At 43.6% G+C, this 23,829-nt stretch overlaps 1 protein-coding gene across 6 annotated transcripts in view; it reads right to left on the reverse strand.

The window, feature by feature from the left end:
- Nucleotides 1-6,220: 6,220 nt before the first annotated feature.
- GLCE (glucuronic acid epimerase) overlaps nt 6,221-23,829 on the reverse strand; it is a 140,181-nt gene continuing 122,572 nt past the window's right edge. For 3 of the 6 annotated variants that reach the window (XM_060294053.1, XM_030875131.2, XM_060294052.1), the window contains one exon: nt 18,356-22,363. In XM_060294053.1, the coding sequence (XP_060150036.1) occupies nt 21,339-22,363 (1,025 nt within the window). In that variant the 3' untranslated portion in view covers nt 18,356-21,338. Of the gene's footprint in view, nt 10,272-11,608; nt 13,276-13,434; nt 13,546-14,847; nt 14,972-18,355; nt 22,364-23,829 lie in introns of those variants that run through there. The other 3 variants (XR_009562964.1, XM_060294054.1, XM_060294055.1) reach the window with 3 other exon arrangements.

The raw sequence follows: 23,829 nt of genomic DNA on the forward strand, positions 1-23,829 counted from the left end.
TAAATATATATACAATTTTCCCTGGAGCACATCTGCTCTGAGATTCACCACAGCATATATCCTACAGGTAACATTGAAAATATGACTCCTATTCACATTAGCCAGCCAATCTTGAGGCTTTCACAGGATCGAGCCTTTGAGAAATGGTCCACTTATGGGAAATAGGGCATGCTTGTAGTCAATTTCCTACATTAGAATACAGGGATGTAGAGATCTATTAGGTATTGTAGGAACAGTGAACTCCTAAAAGGGCAAGTGACTTCCACGAATTAAAGGCTGAATCTGCATTAGATTGCCATCTGCCCTGCTCGAATTTCTCCCTCCTCAAAAGTTGTTGTGCAGCTATTTTCGAGGTGGTTTCTGAATGAATACCAGAAAGTCCCTTTGGGTTCAGCCTGTGTCAGACCTAGCCTACATGATTTGTGGGGTTTTTTGCCCTCTGAAGATTCAAGTGCGATGTCTTTCTTCTAACACACAGATCTGGGAATCTGCTAAAAGCAAGTGGTCACCATCGCCCTCACTCTCAAGTAACTTTCTGCACCACAGCTGGGTTTGAGAATACTCCTGAAATCCCTGCTAAATATTTTAGCGTGGGGAGGGAGCTGCTAAAGAGAGGGAGAAGATAATTGAGGGCTGTGTAAATATTTAATTTAGCCCCAAGCTAGTATCCTTAATTACAGAACACTGATGTCTTTATCATAATATTCTCCAGTCTAACTAATGACAAACAGCCCTTTCCCAAGCTCACTTGAGTCAGAAGACTCCAGGCAGAGCCTCTTTCTATTACTTGCACGCTCTGTTCCCTCTGTCCTCCCAGTCCGCTCCTGTGTTACCCTTCACCTCCCTGGCACGTCCTCACCACCCAGGGCCAAGGGAGGGGTGGGATGGATTGCATCATCTCTACTTACAGATGGGGAAACTGAGGCTTAAAGGGTCAGCAAAGCTGACCAAGCCCAGGTGTCCTCACCCAGATCCTGAGTATTTTCTGCCCCACCTTGGGGCCCACAGGGAGGCCCTCTGGACCATTGGGGCCCCTATGGCTCCTCCCGCCTCTGAGTTCAGTTCTCTGTAATGAATGAGTAAAGCAAATTGCACAGAGAGAAAGGGCCATGGACTGCCTCACTCTCGCCCAGGACTGCCAGGGCTGGGGGCCAGGGGCCTCTGGGTAATTGCCAGGCAACCAGGCAGAGTCAGCACCCGCCCCACCACCGCTGCCCAGGCCCTGGCTGCAGCTCCCCATTTTGCACCCTGAATCCCTGCCCTCATTCATCCGTCCAGGGCCAGGTACTTCATGCCTTATCTCTGGTTCTCACGACAACCTGACAACCTGGTGAGGCTGGCGTTGCCATCCTACATTGCAGATGAAGTCACTGGGGAGGTGCAGAGTGGTGAGGTGGCTTGTGCAAGCTTGTGCACTTGGCAAATGGCTGAGTAAGGACTTGACCCCAAAATGTGTGTTCTCCAGACACCGAGCTCTCCGTCTGGCACCCCAGTCTTCCCCTCACAGCCCACCTTCCGATAGCGGGTCTACCTGCCCCAGCGCTTGGTGAGGGCAGCCTGCCGGGCTCCATCCTGGCTGGTAGAGCCTCAGTTTTGAGCCTCACCTGCCCAACATACGCTGCACCTAGTCACTTGCATTGAAGGATCGATGTGCTGAGAAGCATTGCAGGATCCCATCACCCCGGGGACCAGGTCAGATGCTCACAGGTGGGCTAGGGCTCACAGGGTAGGGAGGGTGAAGCTTCCTCTGTCTCTGATTTCTTTCTTCATTCACTCATTCATTCTTTCTTCAGCTCCTTGCTGAGAATCTGCTCTGTGACAGACGCTGAATAATGGCCCCTCAAAGATGTTCACGTCTTGACCCCAGATCCTGTGAATATGTTACCATACATGGTGAAAAGGATTTTGCAGATGTGATTAAGTAAAGGAGCTCAAGATGGGAAGATTGTCCTGGATTATCAGAGTGGGTCCTTTGTAATCACGAGGGTTCTTACAAGAGGGAGGCTGGAGGGTCAGAGGTCAGAGGAAGAGTGTAATGATGGAACTAGAGGTCAGAGGAATGCAGCCACGAGCCAGGGGATGTGAGCAGCCTCTGGAAGCTAGAAAAGGCAAGGAAATGGATTCTCCCCTAGAGTCTCCAGAAGGAGCACATCTGTACTAACACCTTGATTTTAGCCCAGGGAAACTGATTTTGGACTTCAGATCTCCAGAACCATAAGATAATAAATTTATATTGTTTTAAGCCACTGTGTTTGTGACAATTTGTTATAGCTGTACTAGGAAACTAATACAGATGTGAAGATAAATGACATGTGATTCCTAACATTGAGGAGCCCTTTATGAGGCCCATGCAGAATCCCCTGAGGGTTTGTTAAACACAGATTCTGGGCCCTACCCACAGAGTTCCTGTTTGAGTAGACCTGGGGCGTGGTGAGAGTTTGCACTCTGACAAGCTCCCAGGAGATGCTGAGGCGCCGGCTGGGGAACCACACTTTGCCGCTGACGTACAACAGCGGTTCTCAAGTTTTAATGTGCATTCAACTGTCCTGGGGACCTTGTTAACATGCTGGTTCTGAAGTTAATTTGTTCATTTGTTTGTTGCCATGTTAATTGCCTGAACCCTCTTTAGAATGTCAGGTCTGTGAAAGCAGCACCTCTGCCGTTGCTGTTAGAACAGGGCCTGGCAATACATACTCGACAAACATCTGCTGTTAGCACGGGTGAATGGGCAAGGGTTTGGAACTTGCAGGAACAGTTTAGGCCAGGCGTCGTAATGTGGGTGTCCCGGGTGCCCTTGCTGATGCCACAGAGTGAATGAAATCCCAGGGGGACAGAATGAAGATCAGGAAGGAAAAGGGGGTGGAAGGGGTCCTGGAGGACTCCATCATAGGAGAGGGCTGCAGTGCCAAGAGCGCAGAGAGCCAGAAGGGGCTTCTGGATGAGGCTATAGGGAGGGAAAACTTCAGCATATACCTCCTGCTATTGGGAGCTGGGGCGGCATCTCCTAGGTGAAGGACTGAATGATTAGGGAGGACTTCAGGGCTCAGCTACTATGCATCCATTTTTTTCTCTCTTGACTTAGACAATTTGTAAAAGCAATATGTGTATGTTGGGAAATATTTTGGAGAATTCTGAAAAGTATAAATAAGAAAACTGAAATCTTTTATCATTGTCATACCCAGAAATGACCCCTATTTACATTTTTATGCATATTTCCGTCTTTATTGAATACATGTATGTAATAAATAAAATTTTCCTTCAGATCGGGGTAAGACTGTTTATATGTTTATATCCTGTTTCTTTTACTGAATACGTTGTTACATAAGTATTTTTCTTGTTATTTTGAAGAGCAAAACATAATTTTGAAGGGTAGATAATACACTTTTGCACAAATGCACTGTAATTTAACCATACCCTTGTTTTTGAGTATTTAAGCCGTTTCATTGTGGTTTTAATCCGAATGACCTTAAGGCACATGATGCTCAGCATCTTTCACGTGTTTATTTGCCTTATTTCTTCTTTTGCAAAGTGTCTGTTGAAATCTTTTGCTTATTTTTGGATTGGGTTATTTCTTTTCCTATTTTTGAGTCCTTTATATATTCTGAGTATAAGTCCTTTGTCAGAGATGTGATTTGTAAATATTTTCTCCCAATGTCCCGGGACATTTTCAGTGTCCTTTGCAGAGCAAAAGTTTTTAATATCGATGAAGTCCAATTTATTATTAATTTTTTTCTTTTAAAGATTATGCTTTGGATATCTAAGAGCTCTTTGCCTAACCCAAAGTCATGAATATTTTCTCTTGTATCTTCTAGAAGTTCTGTAGGTTTGCATTTTACATTTAGAACTATGATCCTTTTTGGAGTTAATTTTTATATAAGATGTGGAGTAAATTTTGTATAAGATGTGGAGTACATGGTCTTTTTGCTTTTTTTTTGTCTTGCAAATACATGTTGAATTGTCCTAATCATTCGTGCACTTGTACAAAGCACATGAGTGTGCACCCTGGGGCTGGCACATCCCCATTTACACACAGCATGGACACAGGAGTTTGCCTTTGCACCACACTCCCACACAAGGGGAGACCATGCTTGGCAAGGAGCGCCCTAGGCTTGGGATCAGATCTCTACCCTGTTTCCAGCCTGCCCCTGACTCTCAGGAAGAAGTTACACCATCTCCCTGGGCCTCAGTTTCAACATCTGAAAATGGCAACAACAATCCTGACCTCACTGGGTTGTTGTGAGGCTTCGGAGGTGTAACTTGGTAGCAGGATTCTAGACACACACACGAACAAACTGAGGAGTTCTGTAAGGCAAGGAGATGGGTCTGAGCGACAGTTTTGGGTGGAGGGATGGGGTCGGCTTGAATGGGAGAGGAATTCTTTTTTTAATGCATTTTTTATGTATTTAAAAATTGAAGTATAGGTAATTTACATGTGTTAGTTTACAAGATATTGAGCATAGTTCCCTGTGCTATACAATAGGTCCTTGTTGTTTACCTATTTTATATATATCGATAGTAGTGCATGTATGTTAATCCTAAACTCCTAATTTATCTCTCCCCTCACCCCATCCCCTTTGGTAACACAGTTTGTTTTCTGTCTATGAGTCTATTTCTGTTTTGTAAGTAAGTTCATTTGTATCATTTTTTGAAGTTTCACATATAAATGATATCATATGATCTTTGTCTTTCTCTGACTTACTTCACTTAGTATGATAATCTCTAGGCCCATCCATGTTGCTGCAAATGGCATTATTTCATTCTTTTTTATGGCTGAGTAATATTCCATTGTATATATGTGCCACATCTTCTTTATCCATCCGTCAATGGACATTTAGGTTGCTTCCATATCTTGCTATTGTTTAAATAGTGCTGCTATGAACAGTGGGGTGCATGTCTCTTTTCAAATTAGAGTTTTCTCTAGATATATGTTCAGAAGTGGGATTGCTAGAGCATGTGGTAGCTCTATTTTTAGTTTTTTAAGGAACCTCCATACTGTTTTCCATAGTGGCTGCACCAATTTACATTCCCACCAACTGTGTGGGACAGGAATTCTTGATGGATTTCCAGGGAGCTGTATCTCTGCAAACCCTGGGAAGCAGCTACAGAGACTGCCTGGGGTTTGTCCTATTCTCTGTTTCCCTGCAGTGAAAAGGGCTTCCATTGCAGTCTGAGGGACTGAGGTTAGACGTTGGGAATAACTTTCCCTCTGACAGAGGAAGAAGTGAAAAGGGATAACTGAGTTCATGGTGCAGGGAGTAGCGTGGGTCTTTCCTGGTTGTGCCTGTCCAGACTTCCTTCCTTCCCTGATGGACCCAGCTGGGCCTCTCCAGGCTGGGGTCTGGCTCTGATGCAGGCAATTTACCGGAGAAGGGCCTCGCTTCCCTGCAGGTGGCGCCCTTGAGCCGGCCCGGGAGGTGGCTCGGTCTGCACTCAGCTCTGCAGCAGCTCGAACTGGCGGCCGGATTCTGGTCCCCACCCTGTGCCCACAGGGCCTCAGGCTAGGGGTTGCAGGACCCCAGGCCTCAGGCCTGAGTGAGCCAGAAGTAGCTGCTGTAGCATCAATGTGAAGACGGAGAAAACCCTGGGTTTGGGGGCCGCCCACCTGCCCAAAACAGTTCAGGGGCCCCGCCCTGTGGGCCTTTCCAAGGGTGGCGCTCAGTGTGTGGTGACTCAGAAAAACCTGGTACAGATCTTAGTTCTTCCCCTCACTGCCTGAGGACACCCGGGCATGTCCATAGTTTCTCTGTTTTCCCACCCAAAAAAGTGAATTATCCGTCCTCCTTCATAGGGCCGTCAGAACACCTAATAAGCACTTAATAAATGTTAGCAATTATTGTTATTCAGCAAACGCGATGTGTCAACGCGTCACGAAAGATTATATTGCCAACTAGATGGATATTGAACGCTAGAATCACAAGGGGTTTTATTTTTAGAAAGTATTTAAGAAGATTTAATTATAATTTCAAAAAATTAAATTGAGAATTCCAGGTTTAAGTAAAATTTTGATTTTACATTTTGATATCCATTACTTATCATTTGTATTTGGCCTTTAAAGTTTAATAGATATGTTTTAATATTTTAGAAAGAATAAATTTTTTTCACATACATAACTTTTCAAAAAAGTTAATTTTTACAACTGATTTAATTTACATTTCTATGATGAAAATGTATTCAAATTTTATACTCTGGATGTAATTCATTTTATTTTTAATCCCTTGGATCATTGAGAATGAGTGCAAATAGACATGATGATAGAAAGAGCAATTGTGGAAGTGGAACTCAGACAAAAAAAGGCACAAAGAAACAGAAAATCTTGAAAGAGACAGTCTGCTTAAAATTTTTAAAATTGCCAACAACAAGTGAGCAGCTTTCACTGTACCCCTCCCCGTCAAAAACCCCACTTATATGATTCCTAGAAACGAGAAAGGAGCTGAATAAACCGCCAACGGTGGATAGTCTTCAATAAAGGTAATAGGGAACGTTGATGAGATGTTCTTTTTTTTTTTAAGATTTTATTTTTATTTATTTATTTATTTTGGCCAAGCCAGGTCTTAGTTGTGGCAAGCGGATCTTCACTGTGGCATGGGGGACTTTTTAGTTGCAGCAGGCAGGCTTCTTAGTTGCAGCACGCATGCCGGATCCGACCAGGGATCGAACCCGGGCCCCCTGCATTGGGAGCGCGGAGTCTTACCCACTGGACCACCAGGGAAGTCCCCAACAAAATGGTCTTAAAGGGATCAGAGGTAATTTGGACAAGATACAGTAGCACTAGAAGAGTTCAATGAAACAGCAGATGATCCTCAAAGAGCAAACCATGGACTTTGGCACAAAATGAAAGTATCTTTAAAAGTTTGTTAATTATTTGCTTGTCACTCATAATGTTAGCAAAGGGTTATTTTTAAAAAACCAACAAATCTAAATTGGCTGTGTCATTTTTTAAAAGACTAAAAATATTTTTAAATGTTTAGAGAAAAAAGTTTTTATAAGTAGAGAGAACCTTCATATATAATATGCAGTAAAAGTAATATTCCAATAAAATGTAAGGAAACTAGAAAGCAGTAATAAAACGCTCTTATGACCGTAAAGGAGAAGATTCACATTCACATAGTCCAGTTTATAGAGACTATTTTCTAGCCATTTCCGCCTAGATTAAGGCAGAATCTCAATTGAGAGATTTGAACAAATGAGCAAAATACTGGTATTTTGGGTTTTCTTTATAATGTCCCAATGTTGAAAAATGTGAAAGAACTTAAGAAATGCTACATGGATTCTTCATGCTAATCAAGGAATATAAATTAACACACTGCTTCCTTTATCTGGAAAGTCCTGCTATGAACAAATACCAGCTGAATGAAAGAGTGTGCTTGCGACGTACAGTCTATCACAGCCTCCCTGCCTCATCACAGACCTGCAACAAATATTTTATGGTTTGGCATTTGGGGTACCACCAAGCTAGATACCGCTTCAAGAGATGTTGAAATCTATAATGAGAGAAATTCCTAGGGGACAATTAGAATATTATGTAACATTTCCTGTGATAATGATGAGTTATTCTACATAAGCTTATTACACTATTTGAACATGCAAAATTTATGATTCACTTCCGAACCTAAGGACCACTTTAAGGAATATATGACTAATTCCAGTTGCTACTGTCTCAGAATATGGAACTTTCTCCATACAGAATTTAAAGAAAAACTAAGAACTCAAGAAAGGTTGTCTAACTTGGCATTTCTGGCAGTAGAACAAAATTTTGTTACCAATTATTTAACAACATTGTGATTTTGTTGAAACAAAGGAAGAGATGCACTGAATGGATAATGTATAACTTACCTGTTTTTATTTTATTAATCTTTCAAACATCATGAGCCCATCAACAGAACACTCAGACATACATAGTAATGATTAAATTCAGCTATCTTTGATATTTTACTAACTTTCAGCCATATAAAAGCCAGTTTTCAGTCACATGAAAAACACTATTTTCAATTTTGTCATTATTAAGGTATATCTGTTAAGGTAGGAGGAGAAAACTTTCTTTAAAGGGCTTGTGAGCCTGATTAAGGACTTTGAAATATTTAGTCATGTGGTTGGTGGGCCTCCATTTGTACTCTTTTTTTTTTTTTTTTTTTGCGGTATGCGGGCCTCTCACTGTTGTGGCCTCTCCCGTTGCGGAGCACAGGCTCCGGACGCACAGGCTCAGCGGCCATGGCTCACGGGCCTAGCCACTCTGCAGCATGTGGGATCTTCCTGGACCGGGGCACAAACCCGTGTCCCCTGCATTGGCAGGCGGACTCTCAACCACTGCGCCACCAGGGAAGCCCTCCATTTGTACTCTTGTTCCAGGCCCCAGAAATGTTAGGAGACCACCTAAAGACCCTTCTTCAGAGAGGCTGTGAGGCATAATGGAGAATCACTGAGTATGGAACAAGAAGACTCACCTTACTGGACTTATTTTTCTTCCTTGTCCATGAATCCGAGGTGACACGGCCTGCCTCCCAGCACCATTTAGAATTCCCAGGACGTAGTACATGTGGAAGTGCTTCCTGACACGGAGACAACTCTCCAGGTTGTCTGGCCCAAGACCCCTGGTTTCATGCCTTACCTCCTTCGTAAGGGACACTGGCTTGCCCCAGCTGTTGACTCACTGGCAGTTCTAGGCCATCATATTTTATACCACAGCTGTCCTCTTACCCCTGGTTGACCAAAGGGTAGTCAAGTGAACTATGACATAAGAGTAGACAAAGGTGAGCTGGAATGGAGAATATTTCCACCTTCCCATCGACCCCACCCGCTTCCCCAGGACATCCTGTGTGTACTCAGCAACTCAGGAGTGCTGCTAAACTTCTGTCTACTCTGCCTGCCCTCCTGCCCCACCCCATCTCTCTAGCTCATAAATGTAGTCTCAATTTTTTTGTGGTATGAGCTAAGAAATTGTTAGAGACTCGTCTTTTATCTAATGCAGAGAAAAACTGAGATGGCTAAATTAGACGGGTTGTTACCTACTACAATTATGAAAGAATCAAACGATCCGGACCAAAGTTAGAACAAAATTTGACCCTAGAAAATGGACTTGGTAGAAATAAAGCTCACAAAAGAAAACTTGCCATGACAGAAACTATCATCAGTGAAATCTGGTACTGACCAAAATGTGATCTATGAACCAAATTTCTAACCTAAAACTTAAGTGAAAAAGAATTGGTCCCCATGAAAATAGTTTTAGGCAACTCGAAATGAAAAAGTGAAAAAATTGGAAATGGCTTAACTGGGCTTTATAGAAAATTGATCAAGGAATTCAATTGACTTAATGGAGTCCATTCCGGAAAGCCCTTTCCCAAGGAAAATTCATCAGAGTCAGCGTACTTCCTAGTTACATCTTTATACTCAAAATGTCTCCAGTGGATTCTCTGTGGAATTTTCAGTAAGAAACAAGGAGAGGTGGTTCATGGTGGTTGCACCTGAAAGGTCACGGTGTAGAGGGGCTGGGGAAGGTGTGGGCAGGGTCTTTGTAGGTGGGTTCCTCTCTCCCTAAAAATGTACTAGAATTATATGACTGCATTGGTATTACGACAAATATAATCCAGGCTGGATTCATTGTTTTCTATTCGCCATTATTATTATTTTAATTAATTAATTATTTTTGGCTGTGTTAGGTCTTCGTTTCTGTGCGAGGGCTTTCTCTAGTTGCGGCAAGCGGGGGCCACTCTTCATCGCAGCGCGCAGGCCTCTCACTATCGCGGCCTCTCTTGTTGCGGAGCACAGGCTCTGGACGCGCAGGCTCAGTAGTTGTGGCTCATGGGCCTAGCTGCTCCGCGGCATGTGGGATCTTCCCAGACTAGGGCTCGAACTCGTGTCCCCTGCATTGGCAGGCAGATTCTCAACCACTGCGCCACCAGGGAAGCCCTGGCCATTATTATATTCGTCTTTTTCTTCGGATTTTAAAAGAAATTAAAATTAAAACACTTCTGTGGGCTCCTAAAAAGCATCGAGGGCCTTAGGCGCTGTGACTAATGGATAAGTTGGCCCTGGTAGGGGCCCAGGTCAAGGGTAAGCAGGAAAGTCTGAATGAACCTGGGGGTAGGGTGGGGCCAGATGGAAGGAAGAGACAGGGCTTTACCTTCATCTTCTTAATGGAAGTTGCCAGGGTGACAGTTCCCAGTCCAGCCTTCCTGCAGCTGCTCTGCTTTTCCTAAGGCCTGGTTTCTATTCACACATCTCTTTACAGTGAACGTTCCATCTCTCAAGGAGCCCTGGGTTTCTGTTCTTGCTACCTTAACAGCCCAAGTAAACAAACAATTCTAAGGCCCTCTACCCACACTCGTGAAGCCCCTCTCAGCAATCCACGTCAGGGTTGTCCTGTCTCGGTTGAGTTGAGTTGTTTGTGTGGAGGAGAGCCTTGTGCATGTGGTCCCCTCCCTGACTCAGCTGTGCACTACTGGGGCCATGATTGGCTTTCTCTTTAGACCCACCCCCTAACCATTCCACCTCATCAACATTTGAGTACCTCCTGTGTGCCAGCTCCTGGGTCATAGAGCCTGGGGCACAGCATTAAACAAGACACAGCCCTGCCCTCAAGGAACTCATTCAGGGCCAGCTCAGGACAGGGTTTCTCAACCTCAGCACTATTGACATTTGGGCTAGATAATTTTTTGTGTGGGCACCTGTCCTGTGCATTGTAGGATGTTCAGCAACACCCCTGGCCTCCACTCACCAGGTGCCTCCCCCAGATCATAACCATAAACATTTCTCCAGACACTGCCAAATGTCTCCTAGGCGGCAGACGTTGCCCTAGTGAGAACCACTGGTTTAGGCAATGGGTGTTGACAATGGAGTCAAAGGGCTCAGGGGTCACAATGTAGCTCATCGTGGGCACCCCAGAATGCCCATAGGAGCTGGAGGGGAGAGAGATGCAGGGATGCAGGTCTGGCTGTCAGGGATGCTTCATGGCTGAAGTGCTGTTTTAATTCGGGTCTTGGAGCTGAGCAAAGCCTTGGAAGAACTGTCAACAACATGGAAGAGAAGAACTGAGAGAACTCTTATGACGTAAGATTGAGGAGAAACGCTTATGCTCCAGTAGGAATGATGGGGGTTAGATAATGGGTAGATCTCATTATCAACTGGAGGGCGGGGCATGTGTAAATACCTAGGAAATCCTTAGACAATACTTAAGTTACCCATGAGTTAAATATAGTCTCAAGATGCATTTTGTTTGGTTCATCTACTAATAATTTAATTTTTGACATGATTTTAAATGCTTTGTTTTAGCCACAGTCCCCACTATTCTTTATCACTCACTGACCCAATTATTCTTTTACAATTATTTCACTTGCCAGGTTTCTGAAGGCTTGTAAGTTTACATCTTTAAATATAAACAATATAGTGACTTTTCACTTGGGGGTTCATAGACACTTTCCAGATCTTTGGGTAAAATTCAGGACATCAGGAGGCTCAATAATCGGCTGAGACCATGGGGCCCAAAAATGTATCTAAAATTTTCTGGGCATTTTTCTGGTGAGAGAGTCTCTGGCTTTCATAGAGTTCTCCAAAGGGTCTGCCCTTCTCTCCTGAAAAAGGCCTAGCTAGGTGGGGCAGAGGTCTTTGCAGGTCCCTGGAGACATTTTGTGCAATCAGCAAAGGAGAGACTCAGGGCTGACTTCTGTTCACCTTTTCCTCTTAGCCTAGGTTAATTCAGTTAGTAATTAAAAATATGAATGCACTGTGGGATCTGCTTAGAGCACGGGCAGGCGTTGCAGCGGTCACCAGAGGGCCGGGAGCATTGATTTAAGATGTCTGGGCAAACTTTGTGAACCAGAGAGAAAGCCTTCAGTTAAAGATTTCTTCCACCAATTAAGAGGCCACTGCCACTTTGAAGGACACAGAGCCAGAGGCAAGACAAGAATCGCAGCTTGGAGGTGCCGGTCAGCCAGGGAGGACACAGGCGACGGTGATGTGGTCCACAAGTGCTCTCCCTCACCCTCCTCAGCCCCCTGGCCCCAGGGCCCACTGGCTGTGCCACCTCCCAGCAAACCACTCTCACAAAGGATCTGGTCACTCCATTTACACCAAGGTGTACATGATGAAGCAGCATACAATTAGGTTCGCATTTTGACTGTAATCATGTTTTGGCCCAAGAGTCTCTGATTTCACGGGTAGCTGGCTGGGGGCGAGAAAAGGGTGGAGGATAACTTTGGGGAGGGGTTCGTGAGGTGGGGATTTTGGGGGAAGGGGCAGGGGTCCTGTCCTCAGACTCAAAGCCCTTTTCCTCAACTGAGAATTGGAATTGTTCTTTGAGTTGCAAGGACAGCTGGGGCATTTCTTCTGGGTGGTTCTAGTGTGGGCAAAGACTCTCCTTCCCACTGAAAAGACAGCAGCTGTGTGTGATTTCCCTGACTTCTCTGGGTTTTCTGTTAATCCTACCTCTCTGTAGTTTTTGCTCTCAGGATCTGCTGGGCCCACCAGGCCTGGGCTGACTTCTGAATTTCCCAAGGGGGTGGGCAGGCTGCACTGTGTGTGTGTATGTGTGTGTGTGTGTGTGTGTGTGCTCACACACATGGGTCTGGGGCTTACCGTGACTCTGACCCATCTCCCAGAAAACTCTGTGCTGAGAACTCTGGGGAACTGGTTTGTTCTGGAGGATGGAGAAAATGAGCAGCTGTAGGGAGGCCTGCACTCTGCCATTAAAGGGGATGCCCACTCCATTGGTCCCCTAGGACCACCCTGAGGATAAACTAAACTAATGGAAGGATGCTAAAAAGTTTAATGTAGGAAAGTTCTTGAGAATCTCATTAATTCAAACTCTAATTTGGAATTTGTAATATTTTTAAATGTTTTGTTTTCATAGCAAAGAATAAAAAACGTGTGCCTCCTGAATCTGTTACTTTCGCAGATTATAGAGGGCAGGGACCCATTCTTACTGGTCACTGACTCTCCAGCTGCTGGCAGGCTGCCTGGTAACCGCTCGCTGAATCCTTCCAGATGTTTCTTGTGCATTTACATACGTGTGTGTGCATTTGCACACACAAACACACTCTACTTACATCTTACTCTGTAACATACAGAGCTTTTGAAAGTCCATTACGGAAGACAGTAAACAGGAGGGTGCCGGAGGGGCTGTGATGCTGGGTCATCCAAGATCTAATGTATACAGATGGTCCAGGGATGCAGAAGCAACGGGGCACATACCAAGGAGACTTGATCGCTGAAACAACCTCCTGTTTCCCGGCTCTTCTAATCATTTAGTGGAGCAAGTATCAATTTCAGCAGATCTCATAGAGTCTATAGAGGAAATGGGCTCATTTTCCCATCTGTGGGCCAGCAACGGGGCTGAGATCTGCATCCCTACTTGAGCCCCCCGGGGTGGAGTCAGGAGCTAGTGGGTCATGGCTATTGCTTGGGGATGATGGCTTGGAACATGGAATCTGGGGGCAGACATACCTGGCTTCCAGATCTTGGCTGTCAAATTACTGAATGACTTCTGGCGAGTCGTTTGACTTCTCCAAGTTTGTTTTTTCATCTGTGAAGTTCACATAGTACTTCCTCCCAAGACTGTCAAAAGAATTAGGAGTACATGTGGAGTCGTTTTGCCAGAGCCTGACTGTGGGCACGCAGACACTTGAACTGCCCATATTCCCACTACTACTTGGCTTTGATTTGGGTGGGGGAGGATACCCAAAGCCTACCAGAGGAAAAGCGCTCCCGGCTGTGGCTCAGGGCAGGCACAGCATCTTCTTACCTTTGCCGTCCTGGCAGCTAGAACGTGAAACGAACTGCATGACCTGGAGCAAGCTGCTTAAACAGTGGTTTGTTTTCTCATCTACCACCCGAGTCAGGCTGAGTGGTAAATGAGTTTGAGCTTGGGGGGCACCTACAATGGTGCTTATTCCCTCTCCTTATTCCTAAACAAAGATCAAGAAACACCAATCCAGGGACTTCCCTGGTGGTCCAGTGGTAAAGAATCCACCTTGCAGCGCAAGGGATGCGGGTTCAATCCCTGGCTGGGGAATTGAGATCCCATATGCCGCAGGGCAAATAAGCCCGCGCGCCATAACTACTGAGCTCGAGCACCTAAACTAGAGCCCGCGTGCCACAAACTATAGAGCCCACGCACCCTGGAGCCTGCGCGCCACAACTGGGGAGAAGCCTGCGCTCTGCAATGAAGAGCCCACGTGCCCCAATGAAAGGTCCCGCATGCTGCAACTAAGACCCGACGCAGCCAAAAATAAATTAAATAAATCTTAAAAAAACACAAAACTTTCTATCATTCTACTTTAAAAAAAAGAAAAAGAAACACCAATCCAGAGCCATTGGGGGCTGTACTTTGCTGTACCCTGATACTCAGAGCTCTGAATATTTACTGACAAGAAGCTGCCTGGGTGACACCACCTGGTGGGTATTTCCAGATGGAGACAGTACCCTCTTCGTTGCTTGCAGGAGTTGAGAAGATGCACTCTCCTCCTCCTGATTACCTTGCCACACCAATGATGGGATTTGGGAATTAGTTTGGGGCCTCCTACTCTGTATTCGATTGAATTGCAGAGATTTAACTTCACCAGTGTTAAAAAAGGAAAGACAGAGTAACAGGCATTAAATTAAGCTCGTGCGCTTTTGCCAAGACCACTCCACCCCCACCAGACCTCAGGGATTTACTTCCTTCTCTAGTGCCCAAAGAGATTACCACTCTACTAGATTTTCTAAACTGAAATGGAACAGCCATTCTTATCTCGGGGATTTCACTAGGTGCTGATGAGCACAGAGCAAAATCCCAGGAAGGCACTGGCTCTTCCAGGTGCACTAGAGGCAATGTGCGCGGGGCTGCCTAATAATATCCTCCCTAAACCGCGTGTTTACCAGCAGTCCGTGGGCAGCTCTATTTCTGATCCTTTCCAGGACTTTTTTCTTCCTCTTTCGCTGTTCTCTTGGCTACTGCTCGATGGTTTGCTTTGCAGTCCTGTCATTTCACAAAATCCTACTTCTGGAAAAGGATTAGCAAAATTACACAGTGTTGCTGCTACTTAACATTCAGGAAATGCAGCATCCACACACAAGTTACCAATCATACTTACCAGATGGTAACTGTATCTTTTCACCAGAAAGGGAGCTGCAAACATTGAAACTCATCACCAACACATTTAAATTCACATCCATTTTCAATTTGACATCCTTAATGAGTTGGTATAATGAAAATCAGTATTTTATCCCTATATCGTTAACTATTTGTAACAATAATGCTACAATAATGCAGACTTGATATTTTTAAAATAGTCATGAAACAAAATCTCACAACCTACAATTCTGATATACTCTGTATCTAAATATATTTTTTCAGTACTTCAGAGTTTTATATTCAGAATGGGCTAATGGAAATGGCACATGGCAGGAAGAATAAAAATCTTGCAGCTGATGATGGTGTCTATATACTTTTTTAGCACCACTGCTTAAGCTTAGTGGTTACTTTTTGATCAACTATCTCCCTAAAAAAACTTTAAGATCAACTAGTTCTCTCTTATTGGACTTGTGTTAGGAGGCAACTGAAGCCCATGCGGGTGGAGTAAGTTTCTGATGTGATAACAGCAGAGCCAGAGAGCCTTGCCTCCCGAGTCCCCGGTCTAGATTCCAGGCCACCTAACACTCCCGAAAGAACTCTGAGTTTTGGCTTTAGCTGGTTGTCAATAAATTAAATGGCAACCCTGGCTAGTTTGGTTTCTGTGTACTTAATGAGTGAAGAATGGTTGCTAATGGGCTGAATTGTGTCCCACCCAAAATCCGTGTTGAAGTCCTAACCACTAAGACCTCAGCTTGTGACTGTATTCGGAGAGAAGACCTTTAAAGAGGTAATTAAGGTAAAATGAGGTTTCTGAATTAATGGGCCCTGATTCAATACGACTTGGTTAGGACACAGACAACACACAGAGGGATGACCATGTGTGAGAACACAGCAAGAAGGCAGCATCTGCATGCCAAGGAAAGAGGCCACAGAAGAAACCAACCCTGGTGACACCTTGATTTTGGACTTCTACCCTCCAGAATTGCGAGAAAATAAATTTCCACTATTTAAGGCACACAGTCTGTGGCTTTTTTTTTTTTTTAATGGCAACCCTAGCAAATACAGTGGTCCAGACTGAAAGAAAATGTAGAACTCACATTATACTTTTCTTTATAATAGAGACACTATGTTATTAAGTAGGGCTCATTTATCCTAAGGATACAGTGGAATCTCATGGAACCAGAGTGGAATGCCGATGGCCTCAGAAATGCATTGGAGGGACTCCCCTGGTGGCGCAGTGGTTAAGAATCCACCTGCCAACGCAGGGAACACGGGTTCGAGCCCTGGTCCTGGAAGATCTCACATGCCGCGGAGTAACTAAGCCCGTGAGGCACAACTACCGAGCCTGTGCTCTAGAGCCCACAAGCCACAACTACTGAGCCCACGTGCCACAACTACTGAAGCCTGTGCACCTAGAGCCCATGCTCTGCAACAACAGAGTCAGCACAATGAGAAGCCCGTGCACTGCAACAAAGACCCAATGCAGCCAAAAATAAATAAATAAATTTATTTAAAAAAAAAAAAATGCATTGGACCCAGGGCCTGGAGCATTGTCAAGATTCTGTGTTCGGGCTTCCCTGGTGGCGCAGTGGTTGAGAGTCCGCCTGCCGATGCAGGGGATGCGGATTTGTGCCCCGGTCTGGGAAGATCTCACATGCCGCAGAGCAGCTGGGCCCGTGAGCCATGGCTGCTGAGCCTGTGCGTCCGGAGCCTGTGCTACGCAATGGGAGAGGCCACAACAGTGAGAGGCCCGTGTACTGCAAAAAAAAAAAAAAGATTCTGTGTTCATCTCTGCTTTTCATTGTGTATCTGCTTCAGTTTTGTTTTGTTTTGTTTTTTAAATCCATCCCAATTTCCAATTCCTGGGGAAGAGACTGATTGGCCCAGCTTGAGTGAGGGACTCACCCCTGGTCTAAGAGTCATGTTAGAAACGACTGTTAGAGGGAGGCAGAGTCACATGGCACACGGTGGCCATCATAGCCCTGTGAAGGGCTTCCCTGGTGGCACAGCAGTTAAGAATCCACCTGCCAATGCAGGGCACACGGGTTCGAACCCTGGTCCGGGAAGATGCTACATGCCGCGGAGCAACTAAGCCCATGCGCCACAACTACTGAGCCTGCGCTCTAGAGCCCGCGAGCCACAACTGCTGAAGCCTGCACGCCTAGAGCCCGTGTTCCACAACAAGAGAAGCCACTGCAACGAGAAGCCCATGCACTACAACGAAGAGTAGCCCCCGCTCGCCACAACTAGAGAAAGCCCGTGTGCAGCAACAAAGACCCAACACAGCCAAAAATAAATAAAAATAAAATAAATTAAAAAATAAAAAAGCCCTGTGGAGACAAAGGAGGCGTTCTCAGGAAAGGAGAGCTCACCAGACTATGGAATAAGTCCTGTGCAGCATGGAGGGTCTGTCTCCTCTCAAGGGCAATGGGGAGGCAAATATGTGATGCTCAGTGTGCTAAAGCAGAATGGCCGATGTATTAAGTTTGGCTACAGAGAGCAAAATTAAGGCAAGAGCAGTGCAAGGCCTCATTCAGACCAAGGACTGCTTGCAATCTTATGGCTGTTTCCCAAGTGAGGATGAGAGAAAGAAGAGATGACGACAATGTTGATTAGCAGCCTGTCAACGTATGTGCACCCATCAGGTAGAAAAAGTTGATTGGTGATCAACTGGAATTCCATTATAGAAATGGTGCAGAATGTTTATAATCTAAAAAATAATGTGCAATGAAACATAACAGGAAGTCAGACTAGTCTCTGGTTTCATACATATTAGGGAGCCTAAATCATTACTTTCTGAGAGGAAGGGGGAGGAGATTAAATAATGCTTTTTGTTCTGGAGAAGAGGTCATGTATGGGAAAAACAGCAAGAACAAACTTTCAAATAAGTCGGAATCAGACAAAAGTGATTACCAGCCTGAATTAGTATGGGAAAGGGCATCCTCACAACTGTCACAGCACCTTGCTTTTGCTCACGTTACCCCTTCTTTTTCTTCCACCTAGTACCCAGGCCTGAAGCCCCTGCTTAGGCTATCTCCTCTGTAACACCTACCCTGACTGACCACACAATTTGGCATTTTATTTTTCTGAAACTGTTTTGTGGACATTGTGTTCCCCCTATAGACTAAACCTCCTTAGGATGAAGGCCTATACGATATTCCCCACTTTGTCTTAAAGGGCCTGACACACCTTTAATGAACATTTGTTGCCTGACTAGTTGTCACCAGCTGAAAAGAAAATGGTCAGAAATATGCTTGCTGGGCTCAAGTAATCTTAGAATAATCACAGAAGAAAGAGAAACATCCAGGTATGTTCCTTTTAAGATAAAAACTTTATTTTACAATTATATAAAGCTGCTTTACATTAAGCACAAACAATCCATTTACTTTGTATAGAAACAAAATACCTTTTCATCTGCAAAAAATCAAGTTTTGCTGTATATAAAACTAACATGTGCACATTGTGCTTAAACTGCAAAGTCTGTACAGCTTTACAAAGGACTACCCTTCAGAAGGGCATCCAGTAAACACTTTATTGCATATTTAACACATGGTCTATAACCCACATGTACAATGGAGGAGAAACAAGAAAAACAATTAAAAGGAGGATGAAAATAGCAGCTTTCAGTGAAAGTTTGCACACCGACAAAGAAAAAGGTCTGCCACATCTGTAGAGTTGTGCTTGTGTGTCATTTTTGTATTTCCTCACATACACTGGATGGTTTTTGGATGAAGCCTTTATGTACAATAACTCTGAAAGGGTCAAACCTGACCTTCATCTGGAAACTTTTGGCTGGTTTTATAACTGAAGTGGCAATAGGTTTAATTTAATATCAAAGCTAACTCAAGGTAAGTGTAGACAACTAATATCCACATTCTTGGAGCGAAGAAAAATTTAAAGAAATAAAACAAAACTTTAAAATACCTTCCCCATTCTCGCAAAGCTCAGACTAAATAAACATTTTGCATGATTTAAAATCCTAGAAAACTCCACAGGTGCTTAGGAAGAAAAATGTGATGGATGGTCTTGGGCAGTGTTTCTCCACATATATCCCCCGGTCCACTTGCATCAGAATTACCTGAACACTTTTTAAAAATGCAGATTATCATGCTTCACAGGCAGATTTATTGAATATCTGGAATCTGTATTTCAGTAAGCTCCCAGGTGATTCTGAGGCATTAGTCTGAGATGCACCGGTTTGTACGGTCAGTGCTGCTACAGGGTCAACTCACCCTCTTCGAAAATTCTGGGATCACAGGAAAAATCGAGTTGCTGTCGCAACGTGGAAGGCAGTGTGAAACCAACAGCAATGAAATAGCAATGCCATTTCTAGATCAAAATGTCTTTCTTTTTTCAGTGGAAAAAGACAGCCACATTGTTAAGGCACTGATATTTGTCACAGAAGCAGTACCATACTGTTTTCATTGATTCCCTCAATCTGAAGTACCAGTATGCAAACACAAGGCAGAAGTCTGGACTGCTCTAAATAATAACACATACGATGGAGTAAAAACGATTTCCAGATTGGAGAAGGTTTACTTTTGAGCCCTGAAATAAAAAAAAAAGAAGGAGTCCAGATATTCTTGTTGAGACATCTAATGTATAAGAACTACAAAGGTCAACATCTAGGGGGAAACCTAATGACCCACAACTGTTTTGTTGTGGGCAAAATCGACTTGTGGTCACATAAATTGGGAGTTTAAACTTACTTTTCCATGGCCAGTTTAATATTGTCTTCAGTTGTAGATCTTCGTTCCTGGCCCCCTTGCCACTGAAACATATATTTTGTACATAGGTACGTATGTATTGTCTGGTTTCTAAGTGGTGTTGGTAGGCTGAGTTCAATCAAGGTGTAGTGTGCAGGCAGGTGCCCACCTGGCTCTTGAGGTGCATTTCATGCAGGTCACACACACACTGCACGGTGCGTGTCAGACTCAGTCCCCTGAAAATATGGGGTCTCATATTTCCATTCTGTATAAGTTATTGTGTTGATTTAGTGTATTGTCACACACTAAAACAAAGACAGCAAAATCAGCCTCCCTCAGTTCTGACCTACTGCCTGAAGTCTTATAGCAGACACTACCCAGGGTATGAGGGCTATGATACCTATTTATGTGAGGTATAAAACCAAAATAAAGGTCTGATTACACACGTACAGCTAATGCAGTAGCATCACTTTTACCCAATAGCTGAAATAATTTAAAGTTAAAATTGCAAAGGAAAAACACTGATGCACAAAAGGCAATAGTTTGGAAAGTTGTCGACCAAGGATGATCTAAGTAGAAAAAAAAAAAACTGCTATAAACCTTATAATATCTGACCTAGTAATTTTCTTTAAAGGGGAAAAAAAATCTTAAAAAGACAGTGGTAGTGGACTTATCAAAATTACTACCTCCTCCCCAAATTTAGGTTTATAATAAAAATTCCCAAATGCCCCCCCTGCCAACATAGAAAAAACTCTCTAGCATAGTCTGAAATGAAATACAAAATTCTAGATAGTGACAAAAAGAAACCACCACAATGGGGGTAAAGGAGGGATAGAATGATTATCAAACCTTTACTGATTGTAGATCAAGTTTCATAAAACAGATAACATTTCTGTAATTTCTTGTGCAGTCAACAAGTTTCATCTTAGTTGTGCTTACATTATATAACTGTGAAGCCTGAACACTGGTTGTGTTTTTAATTTACACGTTTCAAGAAAACCATAAATTCAAAATATTCTCTATATATAACAAATTGAACAAATGCAACAAATGCTCATTCACTCCCAAGAAATTAATATATAGAAAAGAAACACCATTTTTAAAGTTGCACACAGTCCACTATTCAGGCTACAAGTACATATTTACTGTATTACAGCACATTATTTTTTTAAAGTCTGCTTTCAACATAAACATAAATAACCATATTTTAAAAGAGCCCCATACTAAGTTTGCAGGCAAGTGCTGGACAGTTGGCCAGTAAGAGCTACTTACCATTGTCTTTCCCAAACCGAGAGGACTGGACTATCTGTGGAACTATCTGTATAGGGTGATAAGCAAGGCCAAGTTAAACATTTTCATTCACCCATTGACTAAACACTTTTCTGCTCTAAATGCCACCTACATTTCTAAACACCCAACTCATGGTATGCAATTATCTCAGAAGACTGGTTTTAAGCATCATTTATCACTTTGATGTAATCCACAAAAACCTAGTATACAACCTTTTAAAATGTGCCTATGCTCTGCTGACAGAGAGCCCGTAGTTTTTGTGTACAGCAGAGGCTGAAATATGATTTTGGTTCTGAGCTCTAGTTGTGCTTTGCCCTGCTGCCTTTAAGGTAGCTTTTCCACCTCTTGACAAATTCTTTGAAGATTGGGGACTCATCAATGGTGCTGAGTAGCTGCAGTTGATTGATGTGGGTGGTGTGATAGTCCCAGCGGGCCAGGTTGGGGGCAATGCCAAGCATGAAGTGCCGGAGGTCATAGATGGTTCCTGAGCCAGTGTCGTACAAGGGGAGCATGGCTTTAAGGGATTCCATGCCACGCTCATACAAGGACCTCGCTTCTTTCCCGAGTTTTTCCCCTGCAGTTTCTTTTAAGTCATACAGCCCAATTAAAGAATACATAAAGCCATTTAAAACAAAAGAGCTAGGTGTGGTTGGATATTCTTCATACCAGTCATGTTTATTCATAAACACAGCTTTAACTCCATGCTGCTCTGATAGAAATTTGTAAGGGGCTGTTGCCCTTAAAGCTGAATTGAGGAATATACGGTCTTTTGTTAAGAGATAGGCCCTGACTAATGTAGAAATGGCTTGCCCTTGGGCCATGGCAGAGTACCACCCTGGCTCTAAAGACTTGAACCCTTCCCCTAACTTACGGGTCACCATAATTGGCCAGCCACCTTTCTCATCCTGGTTCCTCACCAACCAATCACTGGCAGCAAAGAATGCGGCCATGTGGGCTGTGGTAGAGATGGTAATGTTGTCGAGGAAGCCTTTCCCTTTTGCAATCAGCCTAACTACTTTCTTGGGCATTATTTTGGTTGGCTTGACAGCTTTTGTGTTGGAAAGACCCACTCCTTTCCGGAGGTCAGTGACCAGGTCCCTGGTAACCGTGCTCCATGAAGTTCTGGGCCCAATGCCATAGTATATGTCTCTTTCTTTAAAAGCAATTAGCTGGGTATTTGAGACATAATGTACAGTGAAGAGCTGATTCTTTTCTGTGGTCTCCAGAACCACAGACACACTTCCGTTTGTTAAGAACTTGAGGTCAAATGAAATAATAAAATCTTTTGTGTTCCCCAGTTGCAAGGATACACCATCACTGGTTTCTGTAGGGGGAAAATATACCAAAAAAGACTGGTTAGAATAGAAGCTCTTTGTATTTAAAAGTTACTTGCAATTCATCCTTGACAATCACTGACCATACAAAATTAATCCTTCAATATTTTATATGTCAGATTTTAAAAAATATTTTAATTTTTACTAAGTTAACCATAAACAGATGACAATTGTAGAGTCCGTGATGGCTTGTGAGCACCAGGGCAAAGCTCTTACCTTCTGGCCTGTCTAGTTTACATTAGAGGGGTTAATGGCCTTAGCAGATAGCTAAGGTACTGTGGTCAAACTGCCTTTTCTAGATCAAATACTGGCTGACCAATAATCAATGACTGTCTAGTATACCCATTCTACAAAAAGAAAAAGTATAACCAAAAGCTGGCTCAGCACATAATATTACAAGAAAGAGCCTAGAAGAAAAGAATGGTTAGACGTGAATTAAAAAAACAAATTTTTTTTTTTTTTTGGCTGTGCTGCGCAGCTTGTGCGATCTTAGCTCACCAACCAGGAATAGAATCTGGGCCACCCGCTGTGGAAGCATGGAGTCCTAACCACTGGACCACCAGGGAATTCCCTAAAAAATTTTTATTTACTTAATATTTAGTGAGTATTTACTATGTTCTAAGTGCTTTACACATATTAACTCATTTAGTCAGTATAACACCTAAGAGTAGTGCTATTATTACTCTTACTTTATGAATGATGAACACAGACACAGAAGTTAAGTAACTTGCCTAAGGTACAAAGAGTTGAACACAGGTTGTCTAGTCTGGCTGTAGAATACATGCTCTGAATCACCAATTGATGTTGAAAATGATAGGTTTGTTTTCAGATATTCATTGGAATTGTGAATAAATTCTGGAAATTAAGCAATCGGCTCACGTAGTCAACAAAAAGTGAGGAATACGGGGGAGGCTCTGGAGTTAAAACAAACAAACTTTGTGTGGATTCTCACTTCACCAGTTACTAGCTTTGAGATGGTCAACAAGGTACACCTATTTGAGGGCTTCCCTGGTGGCGCAGTGGTTGAGAGTCCTCCTGCCGATGCAGGGGACACGGGTTCGTGCCCCGGTCCGGGAAGATCCCACATGCCGCGGAGCGGCTGGGCCCGTGAGCCATGGCCGCTGAGCCTGCGTGTCCGGAGCCTGTGCTCCGCAATGGGAGAGGCCCGCGTACCGCAAAAAAAAAGAAGATACACCTATTTGAGCCTCAGTTTCTTCACGTGTTAAGTAGAAATAATATTACTTTGTAAGGTAACTGTGAGGATTAAAAAAAAGGATAGTGGCTTGGAACATAGTATAAAATGATGATAATGATGATTTTGAAGCCAATGGTTTCAGAGGCTGATAAAATAGCAGAGCTGTTTTATTTGGCAAATCGTCAAATAGGAAATTTCTCTTGCATGTCTACAGTACGATGATGCCTGACTCTCAGAAAGTTGACTTCTACCAAGAAAAGA

Source organism: Globicephala melas, chromosome 2 (genome assembly GCF_963455315.2).
Source record: "Globicephala melas chromosome 2, mGloMel1.2, whole genome shotgun sequence".
Lineage (NCBI taxonomy): Eukaryota > Metazoa > Chordata > Mammalia > Artiodactyla > Delphinidae > Globicephala > Globicephala melas.